At 44.2% G+C, this 17792-nt stretch overlaps 1 protein-coding gene across 1 annotated transcript in view; it reads left to right on the top strand.

Moving 5' to 3' along the window:
• The window catches only part of LOC123757291 (transforming growth factor beta receptor type 3), a 720483-nt gene that overhangs the window by 445803 nt on the left and 256888 nt on the right, over positions 1-17792 (top strand). The window contains 1 exon segment of the mRNA XM_045740847.2: positions 12859-13027. Coding sequence (XP_045596803.2) covers positions 12859-13027 — 169 coding nt within the window.

The raw sequence follows: 17792 nt of genomic DNA on the forward strand, positions 1-17792 counted from the left end.
TGTTGGTATCATATCCATGAAAAATTCATTTGGGTTGTCAATCTTTAGTGCGTTTAATGGCTCACTGAAAACAGAGTCGTACTGCTTCCTCAGTAGCTCGCTCATTTCTTTGTTGTCATCGGTGAAAGTTCTATCTCCCTTTCGCAGGGGCCCGATACTAGATGTGGTTTTTTATCTTGATTTTGCACAGGAGAAAAAATATTTCGGATTTCTCTCTATTTCACTGATGGCCTTTTGCTCTCTTTGCCTCTCCTGGGTTTTGTATGATTCTTGTAGCTTGCGTTCAATTGTTTTTATTTCTCTGCCTAACCTTCTTCGCCATTCTTGAGATAGGGTGCGACTCTCAAGTTGTTCTGCGATTCGTTTTCTTCACCTATAGAGGGAATGACGTTCCCATTCCAATCTGCATCTCTTCCTCTTTTTTCTTAGGGTATGTGGTTTGAACATATTTCTAGTGCTACTGAGCTTATTTTTTCCAGGCACTGGTTCAGGTTTGCATTTTCTAGCTGTTCTTCCCAGTTTATGTCTGTGAAGTCCTGGTTTATTTGCTCCCAGTTTATCTGTTTATTATTGAAGTTGAATTTGCAGAAATCTCTCCACCGGGAATCTGGACTGGTTTTGAAGGTCTACTCCCCATGGTTGTCATAACTTCAATTAAGTTGTGATCTGAGTAACAGGTATTTGTAATCATTATGTTCCTGATCAATTCATCATTATTATTGAAAATGAGGTCCAGCGTGTTCTTCCTAGTTGGTTCTACTATTTGCTGGTTTAAGGCAATCTATGGTAGGCCATAGATTGGTTGTATGTGTGGTACCAAGGAACCGCATGAGTTCCCTCCACTAGTGTGACTCAAATTGTCAACCAAAGATCCTGCTGCATGACAATCGTTGCAGGGGCACCAAAACAGAAGACCCACCCATGAAGGAAAGCTTAAACCAGCAGCTCAGCTGTCATTTCCACCATAGGAACTGCCTCAGGCAATCTGGAGAAGCAGTCAACATACGTGAGTAGGAATGAGCACACCCCAGATCGAGGAAATGAAGCAACGATATCCACTTGACCGTTTTAAATCTGGCCAATGGTAACGGAACATTCTGAAGAGGCGTGTGTGTGTGTCAATGTATCTTTGATTGCTGACACACTGGAGGCAGTTGTGAGCCCAACTTCGAACATCTGTGTTAATTCCTGGCCATACCATTCGTTTGGTCACGGGGAACAGTGTAGCTCGGTTGTCCTGGTGAGCCAAGGAGTGGAGAGCTGTGAAGATCCTCCGTTGATGGGTCTTTGAATATATCTTGGAATATATCTAGGAATATGGAATCAAAATTGGCGGGAAACACTGGCGGGTGGCACCGGCACTGGCACTGCAGCAGAAAATTTGTGTTAATTTCGTCCCCACTCAACATTGCATGGCCTAACTGCTGCCCAGCATGAGTTAAGTGCATGGAGACTTAATATGCCATAACTCACAGCGAACCTCAACAGTAATCAACCAAAATTAATCAATCTTCGCCTGCCTATCGACGACCCTTCTGCCAAACGTTCGCTATACGCATAACCCCACTACAATTCTCCAAGTATCTACCTCTGGAAACATTACCAAGAATATATCGCCGAAAACATGCCCAAACATAGCAACAAGCAAGGTAGGGGTGCCTCTCGCTCTTTATCCATAACTCCTAGAGATCTGACTGGAATGCTGGCAACCATGCAATCCACGCCGATGTTGGTAAACACAGCATCCGCTCCCCCTCCTTTCTGCCACTCCCCGCCTTCAACTCAACTCAAATCTCAAGCTTTAGAATTCATTCAATCTGTGGCTCCCTGTTCTAACTTCAAACCTTTGAGAAGTAACCCATGGCTGCAAAAACTGCACAACCTTGTGCTCCTGCAATCTGAAACTATTTCGGCCCTCCAAGCCACAGTCACCCAACAACAACAAACCATAGACCGCCTCTTTGAATCGTCGACGAACAACAACCAAGAAATTCTCAACTTACATGCTGTTGCAGATAACACAATGGTTCAAATACATAAGATTCAGGCCGATGAGACCCACTCAGCTCAAAGTGAATTTCTTCAAAAGCTGGAAAAACAAATCAATCTCCTTCAAATTCACCAGGCGGGTTCCGAAGATGACCTAGAGCAACATCATCTTCATGACTCCCTGATAATTAGCTCTACTGATCTACCTGATGAACAACAAGGTGAGAATTGTTGTAACATAGCCCACACCCTAATTAATTCAAAGATCAAAGTCAATGTTGAAATCAAATCAGCTGTCAGGATAGATAAAAACAGTTCCCGTAGCAGTAGGAGAATGCTCATCAAACTTGCAAATCCCTCTGTTAAGTTTGACCTCATACAATCAGCTGCTAAGCAAAAAACCAAACTCTATATCAATGAGTGCCTTACAAAGCAGTGTGGATCCCTCCTCTTCAGGCTGCGCAAAATTCGCAAACTAAACCCTGGTCTTATCAATCAGTGCTACACTAGGAATGGAACGATCATTGTAAAGAAGGAAAGTGCAGGAAAAAGATATGAAATAAAGTGTGACCAACAACTACTGGCCTTCTTTAGTGATTGTGGTATATCTGAAAACCTGAACCCGATCAATGCCAATACTGAAAATAACTCTTTGAGTGCCTGAGCCTAACCTAACTTAATCTAACCTTGTCCAAGGTGTTGTCTCTGCCTTACCATTTACCTAATGTTCTCTCATACTTATAAGTTCCTAAGTAATCAATCAAGTCTCCATCCACTTATGCAAGCATCTACCTCAGTATCATTGTAAAATTTTACTCTTAAACCTAATTTTACCCTATTCTTTTTCATTTTAAATTTAAATGTACTGATTTATGTCTTTATTGAAATTAATTATTGATTTCATTTTGTTTTCTTAACTAAGTTCATACTAATTATAGGTTAAAAACTAAGATAAATAAAATTAATTATCTTAAAGATCATTTTACTTTACAATTATCATTTGTCTAATTTTTTTTGTTTATATTCATCTTGACAGTCTCTACTGATTTTTTGTTTTCTCCACCAAACTGTGTATCCTTCAAGGCTATCTAGTGTCCTTTATTTTATTCTAATTGTTCCATTTTTTTGTATACTTTCATTTATTGTTGTGTTTTACTATAATAATTCTCTAATCACACACAGAGATCACACTAATGTGATGCATCAAATGAACAAATCCACAAGGGCTGTGACGAGGATCCTCGTCACGGCCCTTGTGGATTTGTTCAATTCTCAATTATAGCAGACTTAGTATTTATGTAAGCATCTACCTCAGTGTCTTAGTAAAATCTTGCCCATAAATTTTATAATTTTTATATTTAATTGTAATTTGATTTATACATCATTTATTGTAATTAATTATTGAGCTCATTTTGTTTTCTTAAGTTCATACTAATTATAGGTTCACAACTAAGCTATATTAAATAATTTATTTTTAAGATTATTTTTACTTTACGATTATTATTTGTCTCGTTATTTTTTGATATATATTATTCTTGTCAGTCTACTGATTTTTTCTTCTCTCTTAACCTAACTTCTGTATCCTTCCTGGCTATCTACGGTGATCTTTACTCTACTTCAAATTGTTTCGATTTTTTGTGTACTTACATTTATTGTTGTGTTTTGCTACAATTATTTTCTTTTTACAGCAAATTTAGTATTTAACTTGCCCCTGTAATTGCTTATCTTATTGTATCGTGACATTATTGCATCTATATGCTTACTGATATTGATCCTGATCGAAATCTTCTGTCTCATATCCACACAAATCAGCTCATTGATCATCATTATTGCAGGTATTACACAGCAAATTTTGCAAAAAACAAACTCCTAAATAGAACCTGCTTATCAGTTTACAACCAAAATGTTAGGTCACTTGGTAAACATTTTGATGATATAAATGCACTACTCACAGCACTAGATACTAAATTATCATTCATCATTTTAACAGAAACTTGGCTAAGTAAAGACTATACCCAACTCTACAACTTAGCTGGTTATAAAGCCATTCATAACTGCAGGCCTAATAAAAAAGGAGGTGGTACAGCAATATATTACAAAGATACCTTCATCTGCAATAGTGTCATTAGTGATAGAGACGACTATTGTGAATATACCTTTGCTAAGTTCTCCAGTAAATCCCTTAAATCCTCCCTGACTATCGGTGCCATCTATAGATTTCCTAATACCAACATAGCTTCATTCTCAGACAACGTAAGGAATCTTATCATAAATAACAATCTCAACAAAAATCACATCATTCTAGGAGGTGATTTCAATATTGACCTGGGTCTTCAAAATAACCCTCAAGTTGACTATTTCCGTAACAGCATGCACTCCTGTATCCTAATCCCCACAATCACCAAGCCCACCCGAGTCACTCAAACATCTGCCACTACCTTGGATCACTTATGGACTAATATAACAGCTCCCCTTACATCTGGGGTAATCTATGATAGAACAACTGACCACTATCCTACCTTCCTCATAGCAAACATGGATACAATCCCTCCAGAAAGCAAGAATCTCATTCAGGCTACACAGTGAATCAGCTATAGGCAATCTCTCTAATGCACTTCACAACATTAACTGGGAATGTGAATTCAATAATACACAGGATATAAACTCATTAACTAACCTCTTTCTCTCCAAAACTCTAAGCCTCTACAACACTCACTGTCCCCTCCTTACCAAACAAGTAACTGACAAAAGAAAAAACAATCCGTGGCTCACAAGTGGCATAATCAAATCAATCAACAAAAAACATGAATATGAAAAGAAATTTAGGATTGGTCTAGTTACAAAGGAAGTAGTTAAAAGGTACACATCAGTGCTTACCAGTATCATAAGAAAAGCCAAACTTTCATATTATGAGACTAGATTCAAAGAAGCAAAAGGCAATATGAAAAGCACATGGAATACCATCTCTAATATCCTAGGAACAAAACAACACTCCCACAACCAGATAACACTCTCTAAGGATGGTTTTACACCGTCAACTGATTTAGAAATGGCAAATGAATTTAATAGCTTCTTTTCATCGGTTGGTGCTAACCTTGCCAGTAAAATCCCACAGATTCAGACACATATCAACACATATCTCTCAGGCAGCTATCCAAACTATCTTCTTCTTTCACCATTCAGCCCGACAGATGTTGTGTCCATCATACACTCACTAAAAACCAAAGCTGGGAACATCAGTGAAATCCCATCCATAGTATACAAGAGAGCCTCCCAAGCCCTTGTACCACCTATAGCTCTGCTGTTCAACAAATCCCTTGAGTGTCATACCTTCCCTGATATTCTTAAAAAAGCAAGAGTAACGCCAGTTCATAAAGGAGGTAATCCGGCAGTCATAAACAATTATAGACCAATATCAAACCTACCCATCCTATCAAAAATATTTGAAAAAATTATCTACAAACAGCTCTACTCCTATCTCTTAAAATTCGACATTCTTAGCCCCTGTCAGTTTGGCTTCCGCTCCCAAAAGAGTTCTAACGATGCAATTATTAGTCTTCTTGATATAATTTACTCAGCCCTTGACAAAAATGAGTTTCCGATTGGACTCTTCATTGACCTGAGAAAGGCCTTTGACACTGTTAACCACAATTACCTCTTACATAAACTCCATCATTATGGAATCCGAGGCCATGCACTGGACTATATCCAATCCTATCTTAGTGATAGACACCAATGTGTAACCATCAATAATATAACCTCTCCCACTCTACCAATAACCGTTGGAGTGCCACAGGGCAGCATCTTGGGACCTCTTCTATTTCTTATATACATCAATGATCTGCCTAATGTCTCTAACATTCTGAAACCTATTTTGTTTGCTGATGATATTACCCTCATCTACTCTAACCCCAACCCACATACACTAAATGATGATGTTAATAATGAACTAAAAAAAGTCCACTTATGGATGTCAACCAATAAACTAACACTTAACATAGAAAATACCTACTACATTTTATTTGGAAGCAAATCTACAAATGCAATTCAGCTTCAGATAGATAATGTAAACATTAGCAATAAAAATGATGGAAAGTTTCTTGGCCTATTCCTAGACAAAAGACTCAACTTCAGCACCCACATACAACACATAACTAAGTCTCTAAAACAGTTGGGATTCTCTCCAAAATCAGATATTATGTATCTAACTCTGCTCTCATCTCTCTATATTATGCACTAATCTATCCCTATCTTAATTATGGTATCTGTGCATGGGGTTCAACCATTGCAAACCACCTCAAGTCCATCATCACCCAGCAAAAGTCTGCTATCAGAATAATAACAAATTCTGCTTTCAGACAACGCTCAGCCCCCTTGTTTAACTCCCTTAACATGCTAAACATAATCTCACTCCACAAATTTTCTTGTGTCATTTACATTTACAAAACCCTGTTCTGAAATGAAAATCCTGCTCTGAAACTCTCCCTGGACAGATGTAATAAGACCCATTATCACCACACCAGAAATAAATATCTCTTTGATATCCCCAGAGTCAAACTTAATCTGTGTAAACACTATGCAAATAAAGGGACCCAGTCTATGGAACTCACTCCCTAATGAATTGAAAAGCTGTCCAACTTTTGCATCATTCAAAAACAGAACTAAAAAGTACCTAATCTTATCTGCATAGTTTTTTTACCTTGTTGCTTTAAAATTGCACTGTATCTATTGCTACCCAATCTTCCTATCTTTATGTACCCAATCCGAACACCTTTACCATTGTGATCATTGCTGTCTTCTTATATGTGCTATCAATCTGCTGTATGGTGTTTGTTAATCTTGTTTAAATTACCAATCAAGTTGTCAATGTAATCAACCAGAGCTTTAATATACCAATGTGCTTTAATATACTTACTATTCTCTCTCATCTCATTTTTTTCTTGCAATGTATCTGTTATCATTTTATTAATTCTGCTAGAATTTACCTACTTAAAATTATCTGTTAGATTAAGGACCTTGCCGAAATGCTGCACGTACTAGTGGCTTTACAAGATTGCAAATACTATGATATGTATTCTCTTTAACACAATGTACCTTCTTGTATATAAATAAATAAATAAATAAAATAAATAAATAAATAAATAAATAAATATGGCAAGGACGAGCTGCAGGACTTGCACTGGGAATGTTGGCGGCTCTGAATAGCACTGAGGTGTTGGCTGTTCATTTGGGTCATCACTGTCGAGTGGTCAAAGGCAAGGGTATTTCCTGACTAGAGTTAGTCGCCAGGTGCAATATGGATTTGGTCTGCTATTTTCGCCAGGCTCGAGTGTCACGTCGTCGCTCTGGGCAAGGAGTAGCATGCGAATGTGTAAGGGCAAGCATTGTAGGAACAGAACCCGGAGCAGGTCATTTTCACATGCTCCACTCGTCGGCCATAGCAAGAGCTGAATTTATTGAAGCATTTGGGATGCCTTGTGTCCAATCTCCATGGCTGCAATATCAACTATTGGTGAGGAGCAGGTCATGCTGGCGGCTTCTACATAACTTGGCTGCAGCGAGGAGAGCAGTCTTCAGGGCGGCGAATGTGTGTGGTTGATGGTGTCATAACCACAGCTCATACCTCCTGAATGGTGTCCGAAAGCAATGCCATCACATTGAGTGCATATTGCTCTGTGTTGTTGGTTATCTTGTAAGCGTCAAAGTAGGCCTCCACCTGTGAAAACCATTCCTCAGGGTCATACGAAAGATATGCTGGTAGCGTTAACGTGGGCGCCATGGTTTGTTTTAACCCTGTCTGGGGAAACACTGGTGTGGAGTCGACTCCGGGGGTTACCACTTTAGTGCCCTAATATCCACCAGACATGAGTTAAGCAAATGCAAATCTCTGATCCATACACATATATTCTAAAACTGTACAAATCCAAGGAAGGTGCAAGAGAGCATCTGTCGTTGTTGTTGATTTAAGGGCGATGACGAACGTGGGATTGGATACGCCCCGGCATACCCATTAATTTTAAGGATTAATCGCTAAGCCAGGAAAGGTGAAACGCCAAGCCAAATTGCAAAACAAGGGACGCCAATCACTAGAAACTAATATGCCATGCGGTAAATGAACACAGACAGGCAGTTGATTGGGGGAGCCCAGGAGTTCCTCAGGGTGACAAGCACCAGCCCCGCCCCACACAGAGAACACTGGGTAGCAAAACCAAAAACTCGGTCCCCAGTTAAACATAAAAGTCATCCAGTGCCCTCTGGCAGAGCAGAAGCCGCCCGCCCACCATGTCTGAGGGCACACCAAGAGCCCACCAAGACCTGCCAACCCCCAGCACCTCTTGGCCAAGCCAGCCCCCCGAACACTGTCACCCCGCCAGGAGAACCAAGCAGAACACGTCAAAAAAAATATTCTATCAACAATCCTGTGGCCCAAGGTGATATGTGTGCCAGGCGTCATACAACCGGACCATTGAATAGGAATACCAAACGGCAGCATTAAAGCCAAAACGCGAAAACAGGACGTGATCTGCAGCTCCCAGGCACAACCGGAGTCCAGACGTCCGCTCATCATAAAGGCTGAACCAGGAGCAAGAGAGCATCTGGTCTCATGTTGTTGTTGTTGACTTAGGGGCGACGACGATCGTGGGATCGAATGTGCCCTGGCGTACCCGTGATGGGTTAATCACGAAGCCAGGAAAGGTGAAACGCTAAGCCAAATCGCGAAACAAGGGATGCCAATCACTAGAAACTAATATGCCATGCGACAAATAAACAGAGACAGGCAGTTGATTGGAGGAGCCCCAAGAGTTCCTCAGGGTGACAAGCACCAGCCCCATCCCACACAGAGAACACTGGGTAGCAAAACCAAAAACTCGGTCCCCAATTAAACATAAAAGTCATCCAGTGCCCTCTGGCAGAGCAAAAGCTGCTCACCCACCATGTCTGAGGGCACACTAAGAGCCCACCAAGACCTGCCAAACCCCAGCACCTCTTGGCCAAGCCGGCCCCCCGAACACCGTCACCCCGCTGGGAGAACCAGCCAGAACACGTAAAAAAAAAATTCTAACAACAATCCCGTGGCCCAAGGTGATATGTGTGCCAGGTGTCATACAACCGGACCATTGAATAGGAATACCAAACGGCAGCATTCAAGCCAAAATGCGAAAACAGGACGTGATCTGCAGCTCCCAGGCACAACAGGAGTCCAGATGTCCGCTCGTCATCAAGGCTGAACCAGGAGCAAGAGAGCATCTGGTCTCATGTTGTTGTTGATTTAGGGGCAACAACGATTGTGGGATCGAATGCACCCTGGTGTACCCGTGATGGGTTAATCGCAAAGCCGGCAAAAGTGGAACGCCAAGCCTAATCGCGAAATGAGTGACGCCAATCACTTGAAACTATTATGCCTCACAGTAAAGAAACGCAAACGGGTAGATGATTGGAGAGCTCCAGGAGTCCCTCAGGGTGACAAGTACCCGCCCCACCCCACACAGAGAATAGTGGGTAGAAAAACCAAAACTCGGCCCCCAACTAAAACGCAAAAAGTCATCCAGTGCCCTCCGGCAGAGCAGAAGCCAGCCACCCACCACGACTGAGGGCACAACAGGAGCCCATCAAGACAGCAACTCTTGGCCAAACCAGCCCCTGAACACCGTCACCAGTCCAGGAGAACCAGCCAGAACATGTAAAAAAAAAAATCTATCAACAATCCCGTGACCCAAAGCGATACATGTGCCAGGCGTCATACAACCGGACCGTTGAATAGGACAACCAAACGGCAGCATAAAAACGAAAACGCGAAAACAGGACGTGATCTGGCGGCTCCCAGGTGGAGGAAGTGTCCAGAAGTCCGCTCGACGTCAAGGTTGAACCAAGAGCAAGAGAGCATCTGGTCTCGTGGCTATCTGCTTGTTGTTCCCTCGTTGGTCGGTTGCCTCTCTATTGCTCCACTGCCGTTTTCCCTTATCTCTGCCCTGTTGTAGGGGGTACTGAAGTCACTACAGTGGAAATGAGGAACTTTAACGAAACAAAGGTACATGACACAATCAGACCTACTCATAGAAGAAAAGCAACAATGTAAAAGATCTGGGAATTATGATGTCTGCCCACTTGACATTTAGTGAACATAACTTGAGCAAATATAGCAGTGGCCAGGAAAATGATGGGATGGATTATAAGAACGATCAAATCCAGAGACCCCACAACAATGATGGTACTATTTAAATCACTGGTACTGTTCCGTCTTGAGTGTTGGTCGGTACTCACTTCCTCTTTCAGAGCGGGAGAGATCTCTGAATGAGAGGGAATACTGAGAACATATACGGCACGCATAGACACGTTAAAACATCTAATTAATTGGGACCAGTCTCAAGGCTCTCAAAATGTTCTCTGGAAAGGAGATAAGAAAGTTATCAAAAAGGAGACAAGAAAGGTATCAAATAATATATATAGGAAGATACTTGAAGGCCAGGTCCCAACTTTGCACAGTAGAATAACAACATACTGGAGCGAAAGGTATGGAAGGAAATGCAGAATAGAACCAATGAGGAGTAGAGGTGTCATAAGCACAATCAGCCAACACTGAACATCAGAGGTCCACAGCTGTTCAACATTCAGCAAGCATTAGAAATATTGCCGGAATAAAGGTGGATGTATTCAAGAGCCATTTGGACAGGTTCTTGCAAAAATGTGCCTGGCCAACCAGGCACATTTTTGGGCTTGTGGGCAGCTCCAAGCAACAGCCTGTTGGACCAAGTTATCAAAAGTCGAGCCTGGCCCCGGGCCGGGCTCGGGGAGTATAAGAACTCCCGAAATCCTCTCCAAGTATGCACTGGAGTTAGCAATGTGTCCACACCACTGAGTTTACAATGGGGTCAAACCACTAGGGTTGACAATGTGTCTGCACCACTGGAATCAGCAAATGACCATACCGATAGAGTTAACAGTATGTCCACTGTTGGAGTTAACAACGTATCCTCACCAGAGGAGTTAACAAATGTGTCCAAACTGTTGGAATTAAAAATATGAAGACACTACTTGAGTTATGAACATTTCGACACCATTGGAGGTAACAATGTGTTCACACCACTTCAGTCAGCAATGACTCGACATCATTGGAGTCAACAATATTTCCATACCATTGGAAAGTGTCATGGATGATGATGACTGTGATCAACCCGTCCTCTTAAAAATAACATCACTTTTCGCTCGTATGCGCGCTATGGCCAAATTTGGAAGTAATTTGAAATGAAATCGACTCACAAAAGTGACGTTCTGTTCCGTTTTCTATTTGAGTCGTCTGGCGTACGTGCAGAGGTTATATGAGGACACTTTAAATTAACGTTTTTCATAACGTTTTGAAACTTTATGAGAATTTCCTGCCCACCTATCCTATCAGAGGACCCTTAACTTACTGTTGTTGAAAAAAAATCCCAAATTTATTTTCATTTTTTTTTCATTTTCAAATTACGTCCAAATTCTGCCATATGGGCAAACGGCCAAAAGCGACGTTCTTTTTAAGAGGACAGGTTGCTGTGATAGTCGTTGTAGTCTCGTCAGCGTGTTAGTAGAGTAATCACAGAACTGTTTACTCCTCATCCATCTCATACTTTTGTATTTTTGTTTTATCTCTTTTTTTTTTTATCAAGGCATATAATCTATTCTTTGTTTACACTTTTTATTTACCAAATTATAAATATTACTTTTGTTTTAGTTAGTAGTAATTCTCAGACATTGCTGTTAAGCATGCTTAGTTTAGATGTAAAATAATAATAATAATAATATGTATTTATATAGTATACAAATGATGATATGAGAGTAGTTACTTAGTGGGTGCATTGTTATAAAGGCAGCAGTTACAGGCAGCGTTGCGGCCATTCAGAGTGCTGCTAACATTCTGGTGTCTTGACTGTGTTGTGTGTGAGAGTTGTGTGCAGGATGTTGTTGAACGTCTGTGGTAGAGTGTAGTCTAATTACCATGTTAATACCTGCCAATTAGTCACAAGATGGGCTTCACAGGTATACTGTGACCACAGGTACACTGTGATCACAGGTACACTGTGACCACAGGTACACTGTGATCACAGGTACACTGTGATCACAGGTACACTGTGATCACAGGTACACTGTGACCACAGGTACACAGTGATCACAGGTACACTGTGATCACAGGTACACTGTGATCACAGGTACAATATGGCCACAGGTACACTGTGACCACAGGTACACTGTGACCACAGGTACACTGTGACCACAGGTACACTGTGATCACAGGTACACTGTGACCACAGGTACACTGTGATCACAGGTACACTGTGATCACAGGTACACTGTGATCACAGGTACACTGTGATCACAGGTACACTGTGACCACAGGTACACTGTGACCACAGGTACACTGTGATCACAGGTACAATATGGCCACAGGTACACTGTGACCACAGGTACACTGTGACCACAGGTACACTGTGACCACAGGTACACTGTGACCACAGGTACACTGTGATCACAGGTACACTGTGACCACAGGTACACTGTGATCACAGGTACACTGTGATCACAGGTACACTGTGACCACAGGTACACTGTGATCACAGGTACACTGTGACCACAGGTACACAGTGATCACAGGTACACTGTGATCACAGGTACACTGTGATCACAGGTACACTGTGACCACAGGTACACTGTGATCACAGGTACACTGTGATCACAGGTACACTGTGACCACAGGTACACTGTGATCACAGGTACACTGTGATCACAGGTACACTGTGACCTCAGGTACACTGTGATCACAGGTACACAGTGATCACAATGTACATGTAATCTTTAAGTTATGTTGGAGTGTAAGGTTGTGGTTGTGTACGGCAGGTGAGCGGCGAGGACCAGGTGCGGGGCAGAGACTTGAGGTACAGCGTCGCCCACCAACACACACTCTCCGAGGACGACCTCATTCCCAGCACCCACACCAGGTTCGGCTTCGTCACCTCCTACACCCGGGTTCCCCTCGCCAACACCATCATCCTCCACCTCCCAAAAGGTGCGTTTGTTATCTTCCAGCTCACTGTTCTCCCTCACACTACCATAGTTCCCTCCCAGCTCACTGTTCTCCCTCACACTACCATAGTTCCCTCCCAGCTCACTGTTCTCCCTCACACTACCATAGTTCCCTCCCAGCTCACTCTTCTCCCTCACACTACCATAGTTCCCTCCCAGCTCACTGTCCTCCCTCACACTACCATAGTTCCCTCCCAGCTCACTCTTCTCCCTCACACTACCATAGTTCCCTCCCAGCTCACTGTTCTCCCTCACACTACCATAGTTCCCTCCCAGCTCACTCTTCTCCCTCACACTACCATAGTTCCCTCCCAGCTCACTGTTCTCCTTCACACTAATATAGTTCCCTCCCAGCTCACTGTTCTCCCTCACACTACCATACAGTAGTTCCCTCCCAGCTCACTGTTCTCCCTCACACTACTATAGTTCCCTCCCAGCTCACTGTTCCCCTCACACTACCATAGTTCCCTCCCAGCTCACTGTCCTCCCTCTCACTGCCATAGTTCCCTCCCAGCTCACTGTCCTCCCTCACACTACCATAGTTTCCTCCCAGCTCACTGTCCTCCCTCTCACTGCCAAAGTTCCCTCCCAGCTCACTGTCCTCCCTCACACTATCATAGTTCCCTCCCAGCTCACTGTTCTCCCTCACACTACCATAGTTCCCTCCCAGCTCACTGTCCTCCCTCTCACTGCCATAGTTCCCTCCCAGCTCACTGTCCTCCCTCACACTACCATAGTTCCCTCCCAGCTCACTGTCCTCCCTCTCACTGCCATAGTTCCCTCCCAGCTCACTGTCCTCCCTCACACTACCATAGTTCCCTCCCAGCTCACTGTTCTCCCTCACACTACCATAGTTACCTCCCAGCTCACTGTCCTCCCTCACACTACCATAGTTCCCTCCCAGCTCACTGTCCTCCCTCACACTACCATAGTTCCCTCCCAGCTCACTGTTCTCCTTCACACTACTATAGTTACCTCCCAGCTCACTGTTCTCCCTCACACTACCATAGTTCCCTCCCAGCTCACTGTCCTCCCTCACACTACCATAGTTCCCTCCCAGCTCACTGTCCTCCCTCTCACTGCCATAGTTCCCTCCCAGCTCACTGTCCTCCCTCACACTACCATAGTTCCCTCCCAGCTCACTGTTCTCCCTCACACTACCATAGTTCCCTCCCAGCTCACTGTCCTCCCTCACACTACCATAGTTCCCTCCCAGCTCACTGTCCTCCCTCTCACTGCCATAGTTCCCTCCCAGCTCACTGTCCTCCCTCACACTACCATAGTTCCCTCCCAGCTCACTGTTCTCCCTCACACTACCATAGTTCCCTCCCAGCTCACTGTCCTCCCTCACACTACCATAGTTCCCTCCCAGCTCACTGTTCTCCTTCACACTACTATAGTTACCTCCCAGCTCACTGTTCTCCCTCACACTACCATAGTTCCCTCCCAGCTCACTGTTCTCCCTCACACTACCATAGTTCCCTCCCAGCTCACTCTTCTCCCTCACACTACCATAGTTCCCTCCCAGCTCACTGTTCTCCTTCACACTACTATAGTTACCTCCCAGCTCACTGTCCTCCCTCTCACTGCCATAGTTCCCTCCCAGCTCACTGTTCTCCCTCACACTACCATAGTTCCCTCCCAGCTCACTGTCCTCTCTCACACTACTATAGTTACCTCCCAGCTCACTGTCCTCCCTCTCACTGCCATAGTTACCTCCCAGCTCACTGTTCTCCCTCTCACTGCCATAGTTACTTCCCAGCTCACTGTTCTCCCACACACTACCATAGTTACCTCCCAGCTCACTGTTTTCCCTCATACTACCATCCATCCCTCCCAGCTCACTATTTTCCCTCATACCATACTTACCTCCCAGCTCTCAGTACCATAGTTTTCTCCGATCTCATTGCTCTAGACACTACCATTGTCATTTCTTAACTCTTGGTTGTCCCTCACACAACCATTGTTCTATCCCAAATCACTATTCTCCGTTAAACTACCATAGTTCTACCCAAGCTTAATGTTATGGCTCTCATAGTCATCTCACAGATCACCATTTTACATCACACTACCCTAATTCTCCTCCAGCTCACTTTTCTCCCTCTACCATTGGTTTCTCCCAGATCACTGTTTTGGCTTGCACTGCCATACTTATGTCCCAGTTCACTCACACTGCCATGACTCTCCCCCAGCTCATTGTTCTCCCTCACATTATCATAGTTATCTTCCATCTCACTGTTTTCCTTTCACTCTACCATAGTCCTCTCACAGCTCATTGTTCTAGCTCATACTACTTTGTGTATGGTACTTTTTGGTACTTTAGTTCTAGTTTGCGCTAAAGTTTAGTCTGCGGTCCCCGTTGACCGGGTGCCAATCCTTAACTGTAGCCTCATTTTTTTTTTTTTTTTTTTTTTTTTTTTTTTTTTTTTTTTTTTAGATATATACAAGAGTTGTTACATTCTTGTACAGCCACTAGTACGCATAGCATTTCGGGCAAGTCCTTAATCCTATGGTCCCTGGAATACGATCCCCTGCCGCGAAGAATCGCGGCATTTTCCCTTCCGCTTTTCACCCGAAATCCCCTGCCGCTTTTCACCCAGCAGTGAATGGGTAGTAGTAGGCATCCATCAGTCTCAGGAGACTATGGAGTTACACTGTGGTTTTCGGTCTGGAGTGACCTCTCCAGGGTGCAAATCCAGGGTAGGTTGCTACGGGGGAAAACCTGTCACCCATGCAGCAGGTTCCCTCCTCTCCACGGCTCCGAAAGTTTCCAATGGAAAGGCAAACGCCAATACAACTGGTTCCAGCGCCGTCGCAGGAACTTTCAGATTGAGGTTGAAGGCAACAAAGAACTGCCCTAGGGGCTCCAGCTCCAGAGTTTACCTTGAAGTTGGTAAAAGAAGGCACGGTGACTCCAAACCCAGAGACTGTCGTGGTCAGTGCCGGAGAAGAACCACTCCAGCAAGGGCAAGAACGATCCCAGCCTCCTGAAGCAGAGCTTGGGCCAGTGGTTGGGTTGACTGCATCTATCTGGACCGAAAAAAGGCTTTCGACAGAGTTCCACATAAGAGGTTGTTCTGGAAACTGAAAAATATTGGAGGGGTGACAGGTAAGCTTCTAACATGGATGAAAAATTTTCTGACTGATAGAAAAATGAGGGCAGTAATCAGAGGCAATGTATCGGAATGGAGAAATGTCACAAGTGGAGTACCACAGGGTTCAGTTCTTGCACCAGTGATGTTTATTGTGTGAGAGCCTGAGGGCTAACATGGAGTTAGGCAAGGAGATGCAACGAGAAACATCATTGGCACCTCAAATAGAGGAGGCTAATAAAGAACTAGAAAAGTATAAAGAATAAATAAAAAGAGACATGTGTGCAAGTTGTAAAAGAGAAAGAGACGGTTAAGGAAGTGTGTTTGGAAGTCAAAACCAGAAATGACATACAAGAAGCGGATCTTGGGCAAACAGTTAGGAAAGAACTGGTAACCAGCAGTAAACTGATACAAAACACTGCAGTTAGAAGTAAGTCCATAATAGTTTCTGGGGGGAGCCCCGTCGGCTCCCCGGAGCTTTACCGGCTGATATGCTAATGTCAGACTTTGGCATCAGTCATGTGTATGGAGTTCTAGGGCCTACCGGGGATCACGGCCAGAACCTGGCCCCCTCAGAGAGGCAAGGGGAGCAATGGCCTATAGAAACCCCCGTGTGGTTGGAAACATTCTATGTCTGCCATCGACCGGGTCAAGCATCCAGAAAGATAAGCATTCCAAAACAAACCCCTATTCTGGTAAAAATTGCTACCTAAAGCCGAACTAGTGGATAGAACTCTTCAACAGAAAACAAGGAAACTAGTATGATGTCTTACGTCACCGAGCCGCTGTCTGCGCAGCTCCCCCCTCCCCGGGAGGGGGAAGGGGGGAGCTGGACCTCCCACGCCGGCTATCCACCCATCAGTTCTTCGGCCTATGCTATAGGCAACGGTTATGTGCTCCGGCTCCAGTGGTTGTTTCAGCACTGTACCTAGAATGTGGTGTCTGTTTTCTAGGTGGTGCGTGAGCCGGGAGTGATTCTCCAGTACTCGGGCTGCATGCGCCTAGGGTTCCCTTCCCTAGGTGCCCTGTAAGTACTGCCCTTGGGGCTTGGGGCCACCTTCCACAAGTTCCTTGGGTCCTGCCCCTGCTTGGCCGTTTACTGCTTGGTTTTCGGCCGCTCTTTGTGTGCTCGGGTGTTCTGTCTCCCTTGTTCGCCTTAGAGTAAGGGGCAGTTTTTGCACTGGTGGGGCGCAGGGTACTGTGCAGCTTGTCTTTACCAATCATAGCGGCCGGCTCTGTTCCGCTTGGGTACGCTGTCCTCTTGCGGGGTTTTCTTTTTCTTTTTGTTTATCTACCTGGTGGGGGGTCTGCCTTCGTTCTTGCCCCTTGTGTCCCTTGTGTTCTGAGTATTTTCTGGTGGTACCCCCTGCTAGGTCCCTGTGAGTGTAGATGTCCCAGGGGTTCAGCTCTTAGAAAGTTGTTTGGTAGCTTTGGATGCCGGTTAGCAGTACCCTGCCTGGGATTACCTGAGCGCGAGTCCTCTTATAGTAAACGCTCGGGACCCTGGGAAACCCCAAGGGGCGCGCGGGTCCGATGGATGTGACCCCAGAGTCCCCCCCTCGCTTCCAGTGAGTTTGAGGGTTGCTCTCACCCTTTGTCTCTGGGTGACACACTGTTTTGCCTCCGTCTGCTGCCTGTGGGGTCGGTGACACCTTT

Source organism: Procambarus clarkii, chromosome 13 (assembly GCF_040958095.1).
Source record: "Procambarus clarkii isolate CNS0578487 chromosome 13, FALCON_Pclarkii_2.0, whole genome shotgun sequence".
Lineage (NCBI taxonomy): Eukaryota > Metazoa > Arthropoda > Malacostraca > Decapoda > Cambaridae > Procambarus > Procambarus clarkii.